Source organism: Lissotriton helveticus, chromosome 7 (genome assembly GCF_964261635.1).
Source record: "Lissotriton helveticus chromosome 7, aLisHel1.1, whole genome shotgun sequence".
Taxonomy (NCBI): domain Eukaryota; kingdom Metazoa; phylum Chordata; class Amphibia; order Caudata; family Salamandridae; genus Lissotriton; species Lissotriton helveticus.
In genome coordinates, this window is record NC_136068.1 from 1,865,204,962 (window position 1) to 1,865,230,055 (window position 25,094).

The window sequence follows — 25,094 nt, forward strand, 5'->3', positions numbered from 1 at the left end:
GTATGACATTCCTGACTGCCCTATCTTCTATTTTGGAGACCTATGGGTTTTGGTCTCTCTCTTTTTTGGCGACTCCTCAAGCCCTGTGTGTGTATAACTACTCGCTGGGTGTGTGGTGTCGTGTGAAACAGAGAGAGACACTGTCTACACTTCTGAGGAAGCTGGTTTCTGCCTGGAGCCTGTTGTTCGTCCGACAGAAAACCAAGCCCACGTTTATCTCTCCTCCCGAGTTTAGACAGTCATGGACGACGCAGCCATGCTGGGAGAGACAGATGAGATAACTTTAAGAGACTTAGCAACCACAGTGGTGAATTTGCAAACCGAACTAAAGTTGATGAGAAATGAAAATCAAAGGTTAATGGCTGAAAATACTAGATTGATAGAAGCAAGTAAAACCCCCGAGATACAAGCTAGACATAAAAGAAGTTATATACACCCTTCTCATTTTCAAATGCCTAGCGTTAGTTCCCCTGGGGTCTCTCATGCACCTACACCTTCCACCTCTCCTGTTCAGGTTACAGTAGTCACCCCACCTCAAACTCCATTAGCAATGCCAGAAAGATTTAGTGGAGACAGTCAGAAATTCAAGGTATTTCTGAATCAATGCCACCTGATGTTTTTGTGTAAAGCCGCCTCATTCCCTGATGACGCGGCTAAGATCGCTTTCATCATTTCCTATTTAAGCGGGAATGCCGCCTCTTGGGCGGTGGCTCTGGTTGAGAATGACGACCCTGTGTTATACAATCTAGCCCTATTTAAGGAGCGGATGAAAAGCCTTTTTTCCAGGCATACTTATATGCAGGCAAGTGATAATGAGCTTCTTAATTTGAAACAGGGCTCAAAGGATTTGTTGTCATATATCACCGCCTTCAATAGATTGGTGACAGAGACCCACTGGCCTGACGATAAGAGAACTTCGATATTTTATAGAGGGCTTAAAGACGAACTCAAAGACATCTTATCGCAAATAGTGGATCCCCCAGAAAACTGTTCGGAGTTCATTGACCTAGTGGTCAAATTAGATCATAGACTGGCTGAAAGAAAGGGTGAAAAAACTCGCCCCCCTAACACCTGAAGAAAAAGAAAAAAGGCGTAAGTTAAATCTCTGTTTATACTGCGGAAAGGCTGGCCATTTTGCCCGTGAATGCCCTGTAAAACCCAAAAGTTCCTTGCGAGAAGGGTTACCTAAATACTCTAAAACTATGCCTTCGGGAAACTAGTAGACTTGGGGAGTACCGAGGTCGCTCTTCCAAGTCCCTCGCTTTCTCAGACCTCTAAATATGTGGCAAACGCATATTCAACCATTCCCAAACCTTTTACCATTACGGTTGTGTTAGTGTTGCCTTCGCAAGGAAGACATTCCATGGCTCTTCTTTTGGATTCAGGGGCTACAGGAAACTTCTTGGATATTACTTTAGCTAAATCTCTGGGCTTACAGTTCATTAGGAAAGAAATACCTGAAAATGTCAGAGCTGTAGATGGGTCTGCTCTATCCTCTGGAATGTTAAAATACCATACCCCTGAGATTATTGTGTTGTGTGACAATGGCCATAGCGAAAGCATATCCTTTAACCTGATCGATACACCCAACTTCGGTGCTATATTAGGAGTACCCTGGCTTCAGACACATAACCCCCATATTGATTGGGTAGCCAGGACTGTTACCCTACGCTCCGCTCACTGCCTTACTCATTGTTATAGAGACATAAACCACTGGCATACTCCTGTGTATTGTGCTTCCACCACTATTGATGGGGCTACATTACCCACTGAATACCGACAATTCTCTGACGTTTTTGATGATGTGAAAGCAGTTGCTCTACCGCCACATCGTCGCTACGATTGTAGGATAGATCTAGTACCTGGCGCTGATTTACCTGTTAGCCGCATTTATGCGCTTACGGAGACAGAGACCAAATACCTACAAGATTATCTGCAAGACATGTTGGCTAAGGGTTTTATCAGTCATTCCACCTCTCCAGTGTCATCCCCCATTTTTTTTATTCCCAAACGGGAAGGGGGACTCCGAGCTTGCCTGGACTACAGGGTGTTGAATAAAGCAACGATAAAAAACCAAATATCCTCTTCCCCTCATTTCCACACTGCTCGATCAGGTTAGGAAGGCCACCATTTTCACCAAACTCGATTTAAGAGGAGCCTACCACCTGATCACAGTCAAAAGAGGGGACGAATGGAAAACAGCTTTTCGGACAAAATTTGGGCTATATGAGTATAACGTCATGCCCTTTGGGCTGTGTAATGCTCCCGCAGCATTCCAATTCTTCATAAATGAAATACTGCGGGAATATTTGGACATTTTTGTCATCGTGTATATCGATGATATACTGATTTACTCCTCTAATGAGTCTGAACATGTGTCCCATGTACAAGCCATATTAGGGAAACTACAAGAACATCACCTGTTTCCCAAACTCGATAAGTGCATCTTCCATACCCACAGCGTAGCCTTTTTAGGGTTTATTATCTCCCCCAAGGGAATACATATGGATCCTGCCAAAGTATCTGCCATCCTAGAATGGGCAAGTCCAACGTCAGTGAAGGAGATTCAATCCTTCTTAGGATTTGCCAACTTCTATAGAAGGTTTGTTGACCATTTTTCTGACCTGGTAGCGCCCATTACACGCCTGCTTAAAAAGGGGGTTGAGTTCATCTGGGATGCGGAAGCAGAAAAAGCCTTTCAGGCCCTTAAAGCCAGTTTTACTTCTGCTCCCATCATGAAACATGCTGACGAAACGCAACCCTACTTCCTAGAAGTGGATGCTTCTCAATATGCGGTGGGAGGTGTGTTATCGCAACATGACCGCTTAAAAGGCACTCTCCATCCTGTGGCGTACTTCTCTAAAACCCTGACCCAATCAGAGCAAAACTATACTATCGGAGAAAGGGAACTCCTTGCAATCAAACGGGCCTTTCAAGAATGGCGTCACTACCTGTTAGAATCCCCCCATGTGATCACTGTCTATTCTGATCATCAGAACCTGCAATACTTTCGCACAGCCAAAGCTCTTACACCAAGACAGCTACGTTGGGTCGCATTTTTTGGAGAATATGATTTTTTGATTCACTTCAGACCAGGGATAAGACAGGGTAAGGCTGATGCTCTATCCAGACTAGGAAAGGAGAACAAGTGGGTTCAGGAGAAACCGTTGCCTCTTATTCCAGAGAGCAGAATAGTGGCCTTAGGAGAAAAAATCCTTGATTCGCATACCTTCCTGGACCAATTAGAACAGGCTTATGCTCCTCTAGATCCATTCACTTGGTTACAAGACTCAAATAACACCATTGTGGACCATCTGTGGTATCATGACAAAAAACTCTTTTTACCTACCACTGAATTGCACAACCTTGTTTTACAATGGTGCCATAATATGCCCTTAGCCGGTCATTCGGGGGAAAACAAGACCAAAAGTCTCTGTCAACGATGGTTTTGGTGGCCACAACTATCGCATGATGTTAAGCAACACGTCAAGGCCTGTTCCACCTGTGCCCGCCAGAAGGCCTCACATTCTGTGCCTGCAGGGTTATTGCAACCCCTTTCCGTGCCCAACAGTCCCTGGACTACCCTTAGTATGGACTTCATAACAGATTTGCCTAACATTCATAGGTATACCACAATTCTGGTTGTCGTAGATCTGTTGTCCAAAATGGCCCATTTTGTACCCCTAAAAAAGATCCCCTCAGCTGTGGATTTAGCAGAAGTATTTATCAGAGAAATTGTCCGGTTACATGGATTGCCTTCTGTTATAGTTTCAGATCGGGGTCCCCAGTTTATTTCCAGATTCTGGCAAGGGTTATGCAAATCCCTCTACATTGATCATAGCCTATCTTCCGCATATCACCCCCAGACAGACGGTCAAACCGAAAGGACAAACCAAACCTTAGAGCAGTATCTTAGGTGTCTAATAACTACTACATGTCAGGATTGGGTACAAGCACTACCTCTAGCAGAATTTGCCTACAATAATTATACCCACACTGTGGAAAAGTAAATTTTGCCATGTTGTATGTGCCTACGTGTTCCCCATCTTATGTTATATGTGCATGATCAATATGCATGTATTCCCCTCTGATCGATTAAAGACGCAATTACAGTTGTGTCCATCTCTAGTATGCCAGTTTCCAGTCTTCGTGAAAACAACGAATATTAGGCCTATGTAAACTGTGGTAAATAAATAAATAATACCTCTCTTTTTGAATGCATAAATGAATAACAGATAGCTCAATAAATAAGAGTCAAGATTCGAGGTAGTAGGAGTTTTGCAGGTTTAATACAGCATAAGGACAGGAACGGGACAACCTGCATAGGAATAGGATGGCAGGGCCCAGCAGCTGCTGGGGCTGGATCTGGGATGAGCGCGCTAACATTTAATAACAATACACGATCATATATACTAAAACAGTTGCATTACAATACATACGATAGGCGGAGCAGTGGGTGTGATCAATAGCAGTCGCGAAAGATAAGGGTGAAAGTAGGTGTAACAGAGGCGTATACATAGACATGTGATGCAAACGTAACAGAATATGTCATGAATGGGGCGGAAACATGGAGGGGGCTACCTAAGGAGCCGGGACCTCTGACCTGATGGTGCGCGCAAACTGGCAATGACGTGTTACTAGGAGAAGCTGGGGGCTATGAACTCTGTGCTAGGAGCAGAGACTGAAGTCTGGAGAGTCAGGGCGACTTGTACCTAAGTAGTATCTAGTATCTGATGTTTAGAGAACATGTTGATGGAATCCAAAAGTTATCGGGGTAAAAGCGAACAGACTCTAAGACTGGAGCATGCATTATTCTACATGTAGTGCGTGATGAAGAATATTAAATGACCATTAAATGCAGTATTTCTCTTACATGGAGACGTAGAGGCTAGACAATGACGGAAACTATTGATGCGATTCAGTAGCTTTAGGAATGCAGAGAAGGAGGGCTGTACTGATAACTGGAATCATAACATACTCTTGGCAGACTCAGAGGCAGAGCCAAGCTGAGCCGGGCACTGCGAGGCAGGAAGTAAGTGAAGGGTCGAGGATACAGGTGGGGGCTGTATCGCTCCTCAGCGAGGGCTTCAGGAGACAGGAGCTGAATCCGGTGTCCGGGCCCCTTTGAGGCCTAGAAACGGGGACTTTACAATGCATTAACGTGCACACTGAGAAACGTGGCAACGTAGCTTTACATAGGCCTTATATTCGTAGTATTCACGAGAACTGGAAACTGGCATACTAAAGGTGGACACAACTGTAATTGCGTCATTAATCGAACATAGGGAATACATATGCATATTAATCATGCACATATAACATATGATGGAGGACGCGTAGGGACACAGAACATGGCAAAATTTACTTTTCCACAAAACCTACGTTGCCACATTTCACAGTGTGCACGTTAATTGAATGAATTGTCCCCGTTTCTAGGCCTCAAAAGGGCCTGGACTCAGATTCAGCTCCTGTCTCCTGAACCCTCTCCGAGGAGCGATACAGCCGCCACCTGCATCCCTGACCCTTAGCTTACTTCCTGCCTCGCAGTGCCCGGCCCGGCCTGGCTCTGCCTCCCAGTCTGCCAAGAATATGTTATGCTTCTAGTTATCAGTCCAGCCCTCCTTCTCTGCATTCCTAAGCTACTGAATCGCATCAATAGTTTCCGTCATGGTCTAGCCTTTATGTCTCCATGTAAGAGAAATACTGTATTAATATTCATAGAATATTCCTAGCACACGCAATACATGTAGAATTATGCATGCACCAGTCTTAGAGTCTATTAGCCTTTGCCCTGATAACTTTTGGATTCTATCAACATGTACTCTAAACACCAGATACTAGATATGCCTTGGGTACATGTCGCTCTGACACTCCAGACTTTAGTCTCCTCTTCTAGCGCAGAAGTCATAGCCCCCCAGTTCTCCCTGGTAACACGTCATTGCCCATTTGCGCGCACCACTAGGTTAGAGGTCCCAGCTGCCCAGGTAGCCCCCTCCATGTTTCCGCCCCGTTTATGACATATTCTGTTACGTTTACATCACATGTCTATGTATACGCCCTGTACACGCCTTCTTGTTACATCATTTTGCCCTTATCTTTCGCGACTGCTACGAGTCACGCCTACTGCTACGCCTACTGTATTGAATGTAATGCATTTGTTTTGATATATATACTGTGCACCCATATTAAAAGTTACGCATTATTCCCAGATCCTGCCCCCGGCAGCTGCCTTCATTCCCTTCCCGTACAGGCTGTCCTGTTCCTGTCCTTCATGCCTGATTAAAGCCTGTCGACTCAAGATACCTCGAATCCTGACTCTTATTTATTGAGCTACCTGTTTTATTGATTATATGAAAAATAGTACCGGTAATTAATTATTTATTTACCACATAATGGCGCCCGAATAGGGACTTGCCCTTTCCCCACGCGCCGGAGAAGCCACGCAGGCCCCCTGATCCTCTGCAGCCGTGACGGAAGCATACCGCGCACGTGCAGATATTTCTGCTTCAAGTATCCCTCAGGCCCACGGAGGAGACGGAGGTTGCGGTCCAGCATCCAGACGAGGCGGTGAGGAACGCGGCGAGTCCCGACCAGAGCCCAAGCCGAGAGTCCAAGGTCCGAGGTATCCGGAGGCCCACCTGTAACTGAAGTCCGAAGTTCGTAGTCCGTCATCGTAGCAGTCCAGTCCAGTCCGAGGCCTTCCGTTCTTGCTGCCCGGTGAGTACCGTTGCTGGGGTAGTATCTAGACAGGGTCAATTAATTTGTCTCTGGTCCGTGGGTTTGGGTACGCAGATCCAACACGAAGTGTTCACCTAGGTGGACGCGGGTCCTGACGTGTCTCTTTATGGGACCGGTAAGTTTCGTGCTGTTTTAGCAGTACATCTAGTCATTCTAGCAAGTTCTGTTCTCGAGAAATTCATGTGTTCTGTTCTCAGTATACCAGGTAATATTCTGTTCGAACTGTTATTCTAAATGTTATTCCATGTATTTTCAATGTCGTGGTATGAGTGATTTGTTTTTCCAGTTATTATTGTGTTTATCGTGTATTGTATTGTGTCCAGACTCCAGCCTAGATTATGCCTCTATTCTCGAAGTTACGCCAGTTAAAAACCAGAAAAGGTCTGCTCGAGGAAGCAGTTCCTGTCCCGCCTAGGGACAGTCCAGGTCATTTTATGTATCATAAGCACGGCTTAAGTGCCATATTATATCTAGACTTATGGGTGGATTACACCAAGGAATTAGAAGAGAAATATAGATGGCCTATGTCAGGTACATGGGATGCCGAGTGCATCATGCGAGTAGAAGAAGCATTATGGAAAAAGAAAGCCAGACAGTCCCAGAAAGATGCCATCGAGTTATGGCGCAAAGAATCTCATAGAAGAACAGAAAAATAAATCAGAAAAACAGAATTAAGTAGGGAATCCTCAGAAAGAGCCCAAGAAAGGGAATTAATCGAAGTAGGTGAACGAGTTAAAGCCGAACAGTCAGACAGACAGAGAAATGCCCTTATTAAGGGTATGTATCCTCTTCTTGCCGAGGGCTTGCCGAAAGCAACCCCGGAAGCACCATGCAATTTTCCGCCGCCATTAGTTCCGATTAAGCTACGTCACAAACCGACCGCCGCCGATATTTTTCTCTCGTCCTATTTGGACGACACAGTTCTAGAATATGCCAATCCTGTTCCGCCAGCTCCTGTAAATAATGTAATTCCTGTTCCTCCAGCCACCGGGGCACCCGTTACAGCACCTGTTGCGGTACCCCCGGTTCAGCCTACAGTACATGTACCTGCTACATCAGTCACTCTCCCAGCACGTACAATACCCGTCGACGCTTCTAGTCTAGGGGCCATGGGGGGAAGTCCTCCTGGAACCCCGCCGCAACACAGACGTATGACGTTACTCGAGCTACATGCACGAGCGTTACAGCGTTCGCCCAAACTCCAGTCCGTTGCAGATATCAAGCGAGCTCTTACCGAATGCCGTTATGATCCAGTCCCAGGCGATGATGATATGGTCCTGTATTCATTACGTGTAAGGCGGGTGACCGAATATTTGGACACCCTGCCGAATATGAAAGGTTACCTAGACAGAATATATCGTTTTATCCGTACAGGAGTAGATCCAGGAAGTATTGGCGAGGCCATGGTTCAAAGAAAAGTCGAGATTCAGCTCATGCTTTTGAAGTTTCTAATTAATTGTTTAATACGAGAACAAGATTATCCGGATAAAGATCCGGAAGAAATGAAAGTCCTGACCAGGTGGAGTGACCATATAGCCGAGGGAAGACACAAGACACAGAACTGTATAGAGAGTATGTACAAGAAAATCCGTAGGGAAATAATAAAGTTACACGAGAAACGTGAAGCAGCACGAGTAACCGAGAACGAAGACAACTCTGATACTGAAGAGGTAGACGACGAGAATCCCTTCAGAATAGCGTATGTAGTAAGAACTAGACTTCCCGACCGACATTCACGCCTAGAACACAAGAAAGTTTTCCCTCCTCCAGCACCAGAACAAGGTTCTCTTGAGCAAGTATTTCAAGCTACCGATCACATTCTGAAATCACGAATCGGTTATAGTGAACTTAGTACCATGCATGAACAAGAACTAGCCCGATCAGCAGTCCGATGGACTACTGATTCTACCACTTTTCCAGACGAAATAGTGGCACAAATGTTTCTGAAACTGCCCCCAGCCGAGCAGCGACTGGTGGGTATGTATATGATCCAGCACCTCATCACACTGTATGAGGGACAGCATTCTGATCCAGGTCCGTTACATGATGTTCTGAACGAGTTACTCCAGTATAGATGGAGAGGTCTAGGTACTGATTTAATTAGTATCATTCTAGAACAGCGCCACAAATATCGAACGTTTCTGAATCCGCATTTTGTTCGTGTCTCACCTCCAGAAAGTAAATCATTTTACATAGATAGACAGCATCCGTTACGAGAAGTACACCCAGTTAGGACAACGGGTGGTGATCTAGAACGAGTATTTGTTTACACCCCTTTCACAAAGATGGAACTCTTAGAGATGAAAAAGTTAATTCCCTGTCACGACAAAGATCCAGCAGGGTTCCATCGAGAATTAAAAGACATGCTCCGTATGGGAGAATGCACGTATCCTGATATCATTAAAATGTTAAAGGTTCTACTGCCCGCAGGGGTATATGAAAAACTCAAGGAAAAAGAATGGGAGGTGGGAGAGAAAAAGATAGATTGGACAGCTCTAGAAGCTGAAGATAATTCACGAGTACCAGGTACCGGTCTAGGGGGTAAAGTTAAAGAATTGCCCGAGTTATTGATACAGGTTTTGCCAAGGTTACTAGCCACGAAAAAGGAAGATTGGGATGCAATCTCAGCATTTAAACAGAAACAGGATGAAGACACTAGTGATTTTTATTCTAGATTTGAAAAATGTTTTATTATTAACAGTGGTCTGAAAACGAGTAGTGAATCGTACCCTCATCTTTTTGTTACCAAACTAGTCGAGAATTCAAGTCCACAAGTTAAAAATCGAGTTTTGAAAGTCGAAAGTAGTTGGCAAGCTAATACTCCGTCACAAATGCTACAAATGCTCCAGTATCACCAGAACAGAATCAGGGAAGAGCAAGAACACGAAAGGAGACGTATGAAAGACACGAAAATGAAAGTATTAGTTGCACAATCTGTTCCACAAGACAGTCAGAAGAGGGGTCCGAATCAAGCTAGTCATCCTGCAGCTCCCGTTAAAGGGACTTGCAATTACTGTAAACAGCCAGGTCATTTTATAAACGAGTGTGCAGTTCTGAAACACAACATAGCTACTGGTAAGACTAAAGAAAGACCACGTCCGCCTAGACAAGAACAGGTTTCACAGACTTCTCAGCCACCACAGAATGCACAACAGACAGTTCCAGCACCGCAGCCTATCGCTGCAACACAGCATGTTACACAGCAGATGTACCAGTATGCTCAGTCAGAGTATCCAGAGTATCAACAGTATTCATGAAACAGCCTAGAGAGGGAGATAGGCTTGCCTCTCATCGAGATACCTGTAGATCAAGAGGGTCCCTATGTACACAGTCAAGTATTAGGGAAAGACAGAAAGTTTTTGATTGATACAGGGGCAAGTAGGACTACCATCAGTCATGACGAGGTTCCAGGGGCTCCGCTCTCAGGCTCTAAAAATGTTTCCCTTGGATTTTCAGGAAAGCCGATTGTTAATGAAATTTCGAAACCAGTTACTCTAGAAGTTGGTCCATTGTCCCGAACTACTGATTTGTTACTTACGAAATCATGTCCAGAAAATGTGTTAGGCATTAAAACGTTAAAAGAATTAGGTGCAGTAATTTGTTGCTCCCCAGAAGGGGTCCGTTTGTTTCTCAGAGACTTTAAATGTCATTATGTATTACGTGATTTTGATTCAAGATTATTGAATGTACCACAGCATTTATGGGCGCAAGGTCCAACTGATGCAGGTTGTATGCATATCACACCCCATCGTGTGACTCTCAAGCAAGGTATAGTTTTGCCACGAATCAGACAGTACAGATTGCCACCTCAGGCTGTAGCAGCCTTATCCAAAATTATTGACGAGCTTATTGCTCAAGGAGTGGTTGTAGAAACTGACTCCAATGTATGTAATTCTCCTATCATTCCAGTCCTGAAACGTACTGATCCAAATGCACCTCCAGTATATCGATTAGTGATTGACCTTCGAGAGCTTAATAAATGTATCATACCCCAGTACCCAGTAGTCCCAGATATTTCTTCCCTATTGACAGCCATTGATTCCGAAGCTACGTTTTTCACAGTTATCGATCTCAAGAACGCATTTTTCAGTGTCCCCATACATCCAGACAGCCAGTACCTTTTCGGTTTTTGTTTAAATGGAAGAAGCTATAAATTCACACGAGTTCCTCAAGGTTTCACGGTAAGTCCTAGTATTTACAGTCAAGCACTTAAGAGACAACTAGACAATATTCACATGCCAACTGACACTGCCCTGCTCCAGTATGTCGATGATCTACTGATCACAGCCCGTTCTGAACGTGACTGCGAGCGTGCGTCACTTACAGTTCTGTATTTTCTGGCCGAGCAGGTGTCCCCTTCCAAATTACAATTCTGTGTCCAGCAAGTGGTATACTTAGGACACTTACTGTCCAAGTGGGGTAGGCAGTTGACACCAGACCGTATCCAGTTAATAGCGAGTCTTCCACAGCCCAAGACACAGAAGGAGGTACGAGCTTTTATTGGCCTCACTTCTTACTGCAGACAATGGATTCCTCAGTATGCATTTCTAGCCAAGCCACTGATACAGTTGACGACACAGGAGGCAGCCGTATCGACTGTCCTCCCTTGGACCCAGGAACATACACTTGTTTTCAATGAATTAAAGAAAGCCTTATGTCAAGCACCTGTTCTAGCAACACCGAACTACAGTAAGCCTTTTACACTTTTTGTTACAGAACGTGATGGTACTGCATTATCTGTTCTCACACAAGATCAAGCAGGACAGTACAAACCCTGTGCTTATTTCTCGAGCACATTAGATCCAGTAGCCCAGGCTCTGCCTGCGTGCCTCAAGTCAGTTGCAGCCACAGCTCTAGCTATCAGACAAAGTGATTCCATAGTGTTAGGGCACTCCCTGACAGTACAAGTTCCACATTCCGTGGAAGTTCTTTTGAACCGAACACAGACTCAGCACTTGACAATTGCACGTTTAACAGGTTATGAACTGACACTGTTCCAGCCACACATAGAAATCAGACGCTGCAACATTCTAAATCCTGCTACACTGTTACCGTCAGTTACTTCAAATCCTGCCACACATGACTGTGTGGAAGTTGTTAACATTATGACTAAGCCAAGACAAGACCTGACAGACATTGCATTACCTAATCCCGACCTGACACTTTATGTGGATGGTTCATGTATGAGAACAAGTACAGGAGAACTAGTAGCCGCGTATGCAGTGACTACTGACACCGAAGTTATAGAAACACATGGTATTGACACCCTGTCTGCTCAAGCAGCAGAGCTAGTTGCTCTGACCCAAGCCTGCATACGTGCCAAGAACCTGAAAGTAAACATATATACAGATTCACGTTATGCATTCGGAGTCGTACACGACTTTGGAGTGCTCTGGCAGGAGAGAGGTTTCATGACTTCTCATGGAACCAAGATTCAGCATGGTCTCCTCATCCAAGCTCTGTTAGATGCAATACATTTACCGACAGCTATCGCTATCATGAAGTGCAAGGCACATACGAAAGTCACTGACATTATTTCCCAAGGTAACGATCTAGCAGATCGAACAGCCAAGCTTACAGCTCAGACTCCAGACATTCCAGTTAACACGACACAGACACTCACTCCAGATCAGACTACTTGTATGACTGTTAAGGACCCTACACAAGATGTCATAGACATACAGTTACATGCTACTCCCGAAGAAATTAAGAAATGGTCCGAACAAGGAGGGGTCCAGACAGATCAAGGATGGTTGACGAGGGGAAAAACCACATGGTTTCTCCCCGACTCTATGGTTCAAGTCATTATTAATACCGCACATAGTCCAGCACATCTAGGAGAAAAAGCTATGTTAGACAGTATTCAGAACCTTTGGTTCAACAAGCATTTACGAGCTGCAGCCAAGCAGAAAGTCCGTACCTGTATGATATGTTGTCAGTTCAATCCAGGTAAAAGTGTCCCGTGGAACAAGGTGGATTCCAACCTCCTGACCACCCTTTTGAAGTCCTCCAGATGGATTATATTCAGATGGAGCGATGTCGAGGTTTCAAGTATGTCCTCGTAGTTGTATGTGCTTTGTCCTGGTGGACAGAAGCATATCCAGTTCCAGATTACACAGCCGCGACCACTGCCAGACAGTTGGTTCGTGAATTCTTTCCCCGCTATGGACTCCCTAGGGTCGTGTATTCAGATAACGGCCAGCCATTCTCATCCGAGCTTATGAAACATGTTTCCCTTCTGTTAGGGTACCAGTGGAAGTTCCATTGTGTGCGCCATCCTGAAGCAGCCGGTCTCGTAGAGAGACATAATCAGACTCTGAAAATTCGAATTGCAAAAATATGTAAAGAGAAAGGTGTAGACTGGCTAGTCACCCTGCCAGTTGCTTTATTTTACATGAGGATGGTTGCACATTCCAGATCAGGTCTGTCCCCGTATGAGGTCGTATTCGGCCGCCCCCCAAACATGTGGGGTACACCTAGACCCCGCAGTATTACAGATGTTTCCAGTAATATGCTGACAGATTACCTAGCTTCCTTGATGTCTGCCCTACACTCTTGTCGTTCACAGGTTGCCGCCGCATTTCCAGACAACACCGAGGTGAAACCGCATGAGGTCATTCCAGGCGACCTGGTGTTGGTGCGGAATTTTGATCGTTCAAGTCCGCTGGAGCCCCGCTGGAAGGAGCCCCGCCTCGTCTTGCTTACAACAAGGACTGCAGTGAAGCTCGAGGGGAGAAAAGGATGGGTCCACCTGACTCACATAAAGAAATTCCATGGAGTACCAGAAAAGACTTTTGCTAAGGACTGCCTCATTCCTAAAGACTGCCTAAAAACAGACTCTGAACTTAAAGTTCCACTGGTAGAGAAAACTCCGCAACAGGAGTATAAACAGAAACTCCGGTCTAGTAAAATAAGTCATCCAGTTTAATTGTCTAAGTCCCTCTCGGGTGAAACGGTTAGACAGGTTCCTGACATGTATGAGATAGACCCCCATAGTGAGAGAGTTTGTCAAAACTCTATAAGATGTATCATTGTTCTAAGTTTTTTATTATTTTTGAGTCTTATGGTTACCTGCACAAGTTATGCTTTACATTTATGTTTTCCAGTTTCACATGTAAATATGTTTTCTAATGCTACAGTAGAGCACACATTTAGTGATCTGCCTCCTCACGAGCTCTCCTATCGTCTTGCTATGCGAAATAACACATTCATTAGAATGTTACATTATTCACACCAGACCAGCAATGCCACAAATTGTTGGGTGTGTGGTCGACTCCCCCCTTTCCAGACACCGAAGGGAGTTCTGCCACTTTTTCCTTATCCATTTTCACACAATGGTTCGTGTGGAGCATGGTCCACGTTAACGTCATCCTCCAATGATATGTCCCTTCTGAATAGAACATGTTTTCCAGACAAGCAAGGTCTCTCCCATAGAACAGGGTTAGATCTAGAAAATGAAGTATATGATTTAGGTAATTATTCTTCGAATTTCATGGTCTTGAATGTTCAGTCCGATACTACTCCAGATTTGCCTGCTATTTCAGTACTACCAGTCAAAGGTGAATTATGTGTCAGAAAGAATGGTTCCGCACATGTAGGACATAGTGATTGTACTACTATTGTCAAGTATAGTGACAGTGGGAAATCTATTTTCAAAGCCTCACGTCATTCTTATTTTGTTTGTGGTCAGACCGCATATGTTCGTCTGCCCCTAGATTGGGATGGAACATGTTATATTGCCTTCCTACTGCCACCAGTTTTTCTAGCCCCATCTGATTATCACAGAAACACACATCTAGTACACGTCAGACCTAGAAGGGAGATCGAGTCCCCAATTGTCGATCAAACTGAAACTACTCTAGAACAGTATCAAGACTTCAATAAAGGTTTCTTCTTCTTTATAGGACCTATCCAGAATAGTAAGTTAATACGCAGGTTAACCAGAACCCTTGAAGCAGTAGTGAATGAGACTACTTCTGCTCTAGGTAACTTAACTGAAGAGCAATCTGCTATGAGATTTGTCGTGCTCCAAAATCGTCTCGTTCTTGACGTCATACTGGCCGATAGAGGAGGAGCATGTAGAGTCATCGGATCTAGTTGCTGCATTTTCATTCCTAATAACGCGCCGTCTGTTTATTCAGCTATAACCAGACTTCATAAAATCGCCCATCAGTTACACCAGAATCCTGGCACCTGGACATGGTCCGGTTGGCTCTGGAGTATTATATCTGCCTGGGGATGGAAGGTATTGTCATTCCTAGGTATTGCAGTAATGATCATATTCAGTTGCTGCCTCTGTATACAATGTGGCCCTGCGATTTGCGGCATGTGTGCTACCTCTTGTATTCCTAGTCCTAAAACCCGTTCCAAGACAATTCGAGACGAGCAAATGATGCTATATGAAATGATAGATGGTATCATGAATATTGATGTTTCCTGATGGAAACGTAGGGCACAAGGAGGGAATGTGGAAAAGTAAATTTTGCCATGTTGTATGTGCCTACGTGTTCCCCATCTTATGTTATATGTGCATGATCGATATGCATGTATTCCCCTCTGATCGATTAAAGACGCAATTACAGTTGTGTCCATCTCTAGTATGCCAGTTTCCAGTCTTCGTGAAAACAACGAATATTAGGCCTATGTAAACCTACGTTGCCACATTTCACAGTGTGCACGTTAATTCATTGAATTGTCCCCGTTTCTAGGCCTCAAAAGGGCCCGGACTCAGATTCAGCTCCTGTCTCCTGAACCCTCTCCGAGGAGCGATACAGCCCCCACCTGCATCCCTGACCCTTAGCTTACTTCCTGCCTCGCAGTGCCCGGCCCGGCCTGGCTCTGCCTCCCAGTCTGCCAAGAATATGTTATGCTTCTAGTTATCAGTCCAGCCCTCCTTCTCTGCATTCCTAAGCTACTGAATCGCATCAATAGTTTCCGTCATAGTCTAGCCTTTATGTCTCCATGTAAGAGAAATACTGTATTAATATTCATAGAATATTCCTAGCAAACGCAATACATGTAGAATTATGCATGCACCAGTCTTAGAGTCTATTAGCCTTTGCCCTGATAACTTTTGGATTCTATCAACATGTACTCTAAACACCAGATACTAGATATGCCTTGGGTACATGTCGCTCTGACACTCCAGACTTTAGTCTCCTCTTCTAGCGCAGAAGTCATAGCCCCCCAGTTCTCCCTGGTAACACGTCATTGCCCATTTGCGCGCACCACTAGGTTAGAGGTCCCAGCTGCCCAGGTAGCCCCCTCCATGTTTCCGCCCCGTTTATGACATATTCTGTTACGTTTACATCACATGTCTATGTATACGCCCTGTACACGCCTTCTTGTTACATCATTTTGCCCTTATCTTTCGCGACTGCTACGAGTCACGCCTACTGCTACGCCTACTGTATTGAATGTAATGCATTTGTTTTGATATATATACTGTGCACCCATATTAAAAGTTACGCATTATTCCCAGATCCTGCCCCCGGCAGCTGCCTTCATTCCCTTCCCGTACAGGCTGTCCTGTTCCTGTCCTTCATGCCTGATTAAAGCCTGTCGACTCAAGATACCTCGAATCCTGACTCTTATTTATTGAGCTACCTGTTTTATTGATTATATGAAAAATAGTACCGGTAATTAATTATTTATTTACCACAACACCGCCTCCAAGATCTCTCCGTTCTTTTTCACCACTGGTTATCATCCCAAAATACTTCCTCTTGAAGTACTCCCTTCTGACACGCTAAACCCTGCGGTTCTTGACCATCACCAAACTCTGTTACAGATATGGGAGCAAGCCAAAACAGAACTAACACAGGCTAAAGAGCTAATGAAGGCCCAAGCGGACAAACATCGAAGGCCTGCTCCCGTTTATGCAGTGGGTGATAAGGTTTGGTTATCGTCAAAGAACTTGAGAATAGAAGGTCCGCGTAAGTTACAACCCCGCTACCTAGGGCCTTTTGAAGTACTAAAGGTCATCTCCCCTGTTGGACTCAAATTGGTTCTGCCCCCCGACATGCAAATACATCCTGTTTTTCATACTTCCCTTCTTAAACCCTATGTGGCCCCACTACTCCCTGAACCTCCTCCGCCCCCAGTTATGGTTGAAGGAGACGTTGAATACGAGGTGCGAAGGGTGTTAGACTCTCGTAGACACAGAGGTAGACTCCAGTATCTAATTGATTGGGTGGGTTATCCGCCAGAGGACAGAACCTGGGAACCTGCTGAACACATTCACGCCCCTAGATTGGTGCGTAGGTTCCATGCTCTCAATCCCTCCAAACCTAGACCTGTGAGAAGACCTTTAGGGGGGGGTACTGTTAGAACCCGGAGCTCTTAGGGCCTGTTCAGAGTGTGTTGTGATGTGCTTTCAGCCTAACCTGGACTTCAAGTCCCAGGATGCCTTGAGGCGTTCTAGGGAAGACCATGTTCTTTCCTGCACCAATCAGATGCCGACTGGGAGGTTCACATGCCTCCTCCCTCTTCCTGGCGGTGCTTGGTTTTCTCGTTTGGATTCCTGCCTGGGTCCCGACCCGAGTATCTTCGATACTACCCTTGCTCCCGTGAACTGGTGTTTGTGTTCCTCCTCCTCCCTGAACTTGAGCCACGCGCGGCCGCGCGGGCTCTTGTGGACTCATCTAAGCACTTTCGCTCGACGGCAATTTGTATGAATCACTCGCCGCGGCAACCACCGGATTTGAGACTGCTTTTCCTTCACCGCGGAAAACGGATCACAGGTGTGGCGCTAGGAGGCGTTGCCTTGTCCTGTGAGTCTCTCCTCGGCGCCCCTGCTCCCTCGGACCTGAAAGCTGTGGAAGCCTGCAGCGGACTCTCGGCATTTAGTTTGACACACAAGACATTTGCCGAAGTGTTTTTCTTTTCTTCACATCTTCCTTTTGTTCCAAGGTACGCCGAGTGAAAATAGCCGGATTACTTAGCCTTGGGGAAAACGCATACTTCTGTGGACAGACTTTCTTTTGTGAATTTTGTTTTTTGCTTTGCCAGTACGGCGAGGATCATCGCTACCCTGCAAGACTATTCATTGAACTCTTCGATTTGGGAGGGGTTCGAGACTATAAAAATCTTACGTGGAACTTTTTCATTTGTCTGGAGAGACCAAAGTATCTACCCTTCTTTTGGTTCGTATACTACTTTTATTTCGAGGATACCTTTTGGGTTTGATACAATCTTTGGGCAGGTAAGAGCATTACAGCACACTCAGTACAGAAACATAGTTCAGCTCTTTCTTGTTCCCTTTTTGAGATTACTAAGGTCCCTGTTGTGTGTTTGTTTTCTTCTCTCCTCTGCAGGATACTGCGTCCTATTCGTATGACATTCCTGATTGCCCTATCTTCTATTTTGGAGACCTATGGGTTTTGGTCTCTCTATTTTGTGGCGACTCCTCAAGCCCTGTGTGTGTATAACTACTCGCTGGGTGTGTGGTGTTGTGTGAAACAGAGAGAGACACTGTCTACACTTCTGAGGAAGCTGGTTTCTGCCTGGAGCCTGTTGTTCGTCCGACACTCAGCCCCTGCAATTCACAAAAACACAATGTCTGCGACTACAGAAAAGCTCTTTATAATGTTAGCAAAGTTGTCCTTATTGTAATATAGCTTTTGTAACTCTTTTGGGTTAAAATAGGAGGGGACACTAAAGGATGTCCCCTCATATTTACAATTCAGAAAATAATGTATCAATGGTTTGTAATTGCAATTGGTCAGATAGCGACCCTAAACTGGCATGTTAACTAATTTGGAAAGAGGAAGCTATCTCTGTGGGAAGCATGTGAGTGATGTTGGGGTAACATGCGGTTCTCCCATGTCTTTCCAAATGCAAGGTTTGTTTTTAAAGCAGCATGTGTCCCTGCAATGGGAAGGGGGTGCTTTTGAAACATACAACGAGGTCTGCAATCCCTTGCAGTTCGACTTCCCTGCATTTGCAGCCATTCACAGCATTCACAAATTGAAACCTGCCTAATTAATATTCATTAGGAAGGTCATTGTGCAATCACCTGCAAATTGATTATTTTTATGTATCCTATTAATATATGTCACATTGCAAATTGTATTCCATTCGCATTCAGATTGGTGTTAAAACTGCTCATCCCTGGGTTCTGAATTGGCATCGTCTTATATAATGTTCCCCCTACACGTGGAGCAATTTACAAACTTTCATGGGTTCCATAACAGCTACAATGTGTGCTCCATGAAAAAAGTGACACTTGTAGCTTTTCTCGAGGACATCATCCATGCAGAATGTCCATTTTGTGGAATTGGTTTCATGTTGAAATAAAATGCGAAAGTAGTATTGGCACATTTACATTCTTTTTATTCGCAAGGCAAATTATTTTCCCAATGGAAAAGCCCTTATCCCACAGGAGTGATCATTCCACACTCTTACCAAGGAAGCACACTTATAAATGCTCTATTGACAGTAGATAATTTGCATGTGTTTTCTGGGTGGTCAATAAGCCTACGCACACCTATAGGTGACCACCTCATTTTAGAGGTGACCTTAAACTATTTCCAGGTCCATTTTGGCAAAATACTTTGAACCTTGATCAACCATATCATATATTTTACGTTTTTTAATATCCATGCTGTTTAATGTTATGCCAATACTCTGTGGCTTTGTTATTCCACCCTCCCCTTTTCCGCCTTTTTTTCTACCATCCCACACCTTTAAGCAAGCCCCAACATTCTGTGCATTCCATGGAATCATGGTTGGTAATTTAATTGCACAAAGTGCTGATTTTGTACCCTGTACTCAACCGAGATGCCCAAAGTAGATGCAAATTGAGTCCTACAATGTTTTCTTTGCTCTCCGGAGGGCATTTTTAAAGTCTTTATTCTTTAAAGTATATATAAAAGGGTTACACAGTGGGGTAATCGCAGTGTATGACAAGGACAATAGCTTGTTGTCATTCATGGAAAAAGTTGATGTTGGTCGTATGTAGGCAGAACTCAGGGATCCATAGAACAGAATAACCACAGTGAGGTGGGAGGTGCAGGTGGAGAAGGCCTTTCGCCTGCCCTGGGCTGATTGGATTCTAAGGACGGCCATGAGGATGTTGACATAAGATATCATCACTAAAGAAAAAGGCAACAGACCTAAAACAGACCCAAGGATGTAGCTGGTTGTCTCTAGTGTCTCAGTGCTGCTGCAAGAAAGCATCATCAGGGCTGTCATTTCACAGAAGAAGTGGTTGATGGTGTGAGATGAACAGAAGGAGAGACCTGACAGAAGTATGATGTGTGGTATTGGGTCAACAAGGCCAACAATCCAGGTTCCCACTGCCAGCCGAATGCACACAGCCTTGCTCATGATGGCCATATACCGTAAGGGATTGCAGATCGCCACAAACCGATCGTAAGCCATGATGGCGAGTAGAAGGAGTTCTGTGGATACAATAGCTAGAAAAAAATAAACCTGGAACAGGCATTCTGTAAGGGAAATTAAGTTTTTACCCTGAAAGAATAGAGCCAACATATTAGGTAAAATAATTGTCGTGCAGTTGATGTCAAGGAAGGACAAATTTGTGAGGAAGAAATACATAGGCGTGTGCAAATGTCTATTAAAATAAACATTTGCCATGATAAGAAGATTTCCAAGTAAAGTTATAAGGTAAATTACCAGGAAAGTTACAAAAAGGATAGTTTGCAGCTGTTGCACACCCTCAAATCCCACAATGGCAAACTTGTTTGCTTCAGTTTGATTTTCTCCTTCCATTTGGTGATGGGAGCACTCTTGCAAGGATGTTAGGAGCAGCTGTGATTAAAAAGACAAAATATCACATTATCCACTGATGGAGCGGTAATTTCTTCTGGTAATGTCACAATTAAAACCATCATGCTACCTCTAATTTACCGCTGAAAAGGTGTTGGGCCCTTCACACCATGTATTACCTTCAGGAAACTTTAAAAATGAACAGTCAAAAATGCAATTATTATTTTAAGCCAATAAAGTGAGAGTTGTTAAGTATTTTAAAGGGTTTTATTTTCTAGTCAAAAGTTAATTTTCTCTGACCCTTTATTCATTAGTAAAATATCAATCAGGTTACAGAATTTGGAAAACAGGAAAAATAGCATTAATATAAAACATATTACAGTCTGCATATAAGCATTACATGTAGGAAAGAAAATGTGGCGCAAAATTTCAGTCAAAACTCTGAAAGAGTTTCTAAGAAAAATAGTCTTGCAAAGCTAATCAATAATTAAATAGTTGGCAAAAATCTCCCATAAAGAGAAATAAATGCATAATTCAAATAAATCTTTTCAGACCTAATTAATTAGTCAAAGCATAAACTTAAAGTTCAGCATCTAATTCTATCTTAATCAGCTGCACTCTCTGTCTGTCTGTGTTTAAAGAGGAAAACAGCCCCTCCTTCACGAGACCTCAAAGGAATGTGGCCTGCAGTGCCAAAATATGACGTGCAAGGACTTTGGAAAAAAAATCACCAGGGAACCCCCCACCTGACTCTCCTCGGACGCCCAAGGCTGCACCCGTGACGATCTCGTACCTAACCCATAGAATGAAGCAAAGCCTAAGTCAAAATGAGCAAGAAGCCAGCTGAGCTAAGAAAGCCAGCCAGTGAGCAAAAAGCCAGCCACGACTCCAGAGAGGTCATTATTTATACTCTAATTCTTGGCAGTCTACACAAAAATTTTGCATCTTCAGGAAAACCTGTACTTGATTGGTCAGCCATAATGGCATGAGTTCTCACTACCCTGACTCATTCTAAAAACCTGACTATACCAGTTTTAACAAAAGAAGCATACATGAGTAAATACATTTATATTGTTTTTGCAACATTAACTAGGAAATATTTTTCATTCTAATTCTCTTTCTTCCTTTCACAGCGCAGTAGGACGGATATGTTAACTAACTGGTACATTGGCACAATTACAAGAATGTACAGTTCAAAGTGTCCTTGACTCCTTCCGCAGTTTGAGTCAAGTTGGTGTCTGCGCATGCTCTCTTCTCTTTTAATGCAAGCCATAGCCTTGCTGGATTTACAGGCAGCCATTTAATGGTAGGCCCAAAAATAAAACAAACACAAAGATAATATTAATTTCATGTAATTCAGCCCATTATGTTTCCCAACTCCATACTAATACCCCTTAGAAATGTTTACCTAGCCAAGCTATTAGTTTCAAGCAGCTTTTCTATTATTTATGACAACATGCAAAATAAATGTGCAATGTGCAACATAGCATATTTATGCTTTAGTGTAAAATTTAAAAGCACACACAGTTAATACAGCGCACACAGCAACATGCTTTAGTGTTTTAGATAGCTTTTCATGCAAAAAGCATTTAGCCCCATGTGTAGTGGTGCACTTGTTAATTCACACACATTATAAAAAGAGGTGTTTTTAACTGAAAATGTTTATCAAAATATGCAACAAGTCAAAGTCTTTTAAGACAGAAATAGTGAATTTAGATTACAAGGAATGAGCTGGGAAGAGAGAGACACATTCTATTAATCTTCAAAGCTAAAAAGGCCACTTTTCTATACACTGCAAAAACACACTTACAATTCAGCAAAAGCATTTCAGACTGAATAGGCCTCACTTTCATGTTTTTCATGTGCCATGTTTTTAACTTGAACCAAAATGTATGTGGCAATTTAAATGCAGTCTGTCTGAAGCACAAAAATAAAACAGTGCCTGACTGCAGATGAAATCTGCTCCATCACCACCATAAACCGACATAGGTGTTCCAGAAATGTGGATGGCTGTCAGGCACACTTTAACCATGTTCAATTTGAGATACAATATTAAATCATGAACACACGATCACACTCTTACGACACCTGTTGATAATAATGAATAATTCACATATTTATAATTCAAATTCGACTATGTTTTTAATTTTCAGTCTCTTTGATCCATTTTCCATTCCTGATTAGACTGATTATTTAAATTCCTGGAAAAGATTTGTAATTTCATTTTCTTTTAAGTCTGGCCTAGAGATAGATTTAGCTGGGGTCATTGGAGCAGTGGTCTCCAATTTTTTATGTATTAAAAGCTATTAAAAGCTACTTATGTTCAATGAAAATCTACCTGACCTACTAATTATATTAGAGATGTAGTAGTAACCACATCAGACAAAATCATATTAGTAGCCATCATATGCTAGACTATCAGCAGCGTTTCCCTCAAGTTTAGGACAATAGAGGAATATTTAATAAATAAAACAAGACCAAAACAACAAAAATCTAGTTAGTAGAACAGGAGTTTTTCAGATTTAAAGATTTCAGTAAAAATAGTGCCAAAAGGTGTAAAGCACTAACTGTGATTATCTGGTATGCACCCGTCCAGAACAAAGTCTCAAGTTCAGGCCGACAGCGATAGAGCACAGGCTGGCTACATGTACTCTATCAGGCCCACCGGCCAAAGTACCATAACTCCCAGTTAGTGGAATTTTGCTAGGATCCACATCAAAGACGGGTTGTGCAGCTGTAGTGATGCATCTGTTCTGACATGTGGCGAGGTTGCAGCTTTGTCGAAGGTCCTGCCAATGAGGGCTTGCAATGTGAAGTCCGACGTCGAGGATGTGTTGCACAGTCGGGGCGATGCATCTGTTCGGAGAGCTGTGAGCGTGGGATGTGGAGTCTATTGTTGAAGCTGCCATTGAAGATAGATGCGGGTGCCTGCACTGAGAATGCATCATGCAGTGGCTGTCTGTTGCAGTGATTGGTTGCAATGCAGGTCTTTTCGATGGTTCCTATGAACGAAGCAGCAATGATTTGTTGGGTCTGCTCGTGGTTGCACAGCGCAGCAGAGGAGATGCGCTGGTTCCACAGGATCCACAGAGGATTGCAGAGCTCCTTAGGCCTACTCCCAAGGGTCTAGGACTGGGGTGGCACCACTTGGCAGGGTAGACTGAGAGATGCAGGTGCAGGCGCAAGTTTGTTGGAAGCCTGTTGTGTCGCAAGGAGGGCACACTAAGAAGTGTTGCATCGCTGCTTTGTCACAGCGATGCAACACTTCTCATAAATGAGGCCCAAAATGTTTGAGGGAAGACCACCCTTAGGCTGATAGGTCTACCAAAACCATTCTACTCTAAGCATCACCATATAAATTCTGAAAATACACACTTTTTGCATTTCAAAACACAGTTTTAAATTTTCTATACATATAATGTTTCAACTAAGCCAACGCTCATATTTTAGTTTACTGGGCTGCAAACTTACAGGGCGCTGGAGGGCTTACAGTAACTGAAGTGCCACTCGTTAGAGAAAGCCTGGCATGGACATGCTTTCGGGCCATGCTCTTGTTTGATAGGTCTGTTCATTTGCTATTTACATTTTATCACTTATGTTCACGACATAGGAAGAAACTCAGACCGAGCCTCCTCTCAATATCAGTTGTCAGTTTATCCAATAGGGGAATTAGTTTGTTCCTTTAATGGGTTTTCCAAACCCTCTGTTCACTAGGACCCCGGGTATTTCAGATTGATTTCCTTCTTTGGAAATGAGATTTGCCAAGTGATGGTTCCTCTTGGTGGTACCTCTTGTTAAAGTCCCAACTTTGCATCCATTAGTTGACTAATTTTGGACATTTCAAAAAATGCATAATATGTTGCAATATTAAGAGGAGTAGCACCAACAGAGAGATGATGTTGATAATTTTTCCCCTCAATAACCTCTTTGTGGAAAAGTAAATTTTGTCATGTTCTGTGTCTCTACGTGTCATCCATCATATGTTATGTGTGCATGACCAATATGCATATGTTATTCCCCATGTCCGATTCAAGACGCAATTACAGTTGTGTCCACCTCTGGTATGTCATTTCCCAGTCCTCATGAGTAATATGAGTATCAGGCCTATGTAAAGCTACGTTGCCACGTTTCTCAGTGTGCACGTTATTTCATTATAAAGTCCCCGTTTCCAGGCCTTAACAGGGCCCGGACATCAGATTCAGCTCCTGTCTCCAGAAGCCTCGCTGAGGAGCGATTCAGCCCCCACCTGTATCCTCGACCTTTCACTTACTTCCTGCCTCGCAGTGCCCGGTGCAGCTTGGCTCAGTCTCTGAGTCTGCCAAGACTATGTTATGATTCCCGTTATCGGTTTAGTCCTCCTTCTCTGCATTCCTAAGCTACTGAACTGCATCAATAGTTTCCGTCATTGTCTAGCCTATGCGGCTCCATATTAAGAGAAATACTGTATTTAATGGTCATTTAATATTCTTCATCACGCACTACATGTAGAATAAATGCATGCTCTAGTCTTAGAGTCAATTAGCTTTTCCCCTCATGACTTCTAGTTTATATCAACATGTTCCCTAAACATTAGATACCAGATACTGTTTAGGTACATGTCGCTCCGACCCTCCAGACTTTAGTCT

The 25,094-nt window shown here is 43.7% G+C and overlaps 1 protein-coding gene across 1 annotated transcript; it reads right to left on the bottom strand.

Moving 5' to 3' along the window:
* Nucleotides 1-19,545: 19,545 nt before the first annotated feature.
* Nucleotides 19,546-20,472, bottom strand: LOC144769785 (olfactory receptor 5V1-like). The gene has a single exon (XM_078653971.1). The coding sequence runs from the start codon at nt 20,470-20,472 to the stop codon at nt 19,546-19,548; it is 927 nt and encodes a 308-aa protein (XP_078510097.1).
* Between the last annotated feature and the right edge of the window lie 4,622 nt (nt 20,473-25,094).

Coding starts and splice junctions, on each gene's coding strand:
- LOC144769785 (XM_078653971.1), bottom strand. CDS start 20,472: ATGGAAGGAGAAAATCAAACTGAAGCAAACAAGTTTGCCATTGTGGGA.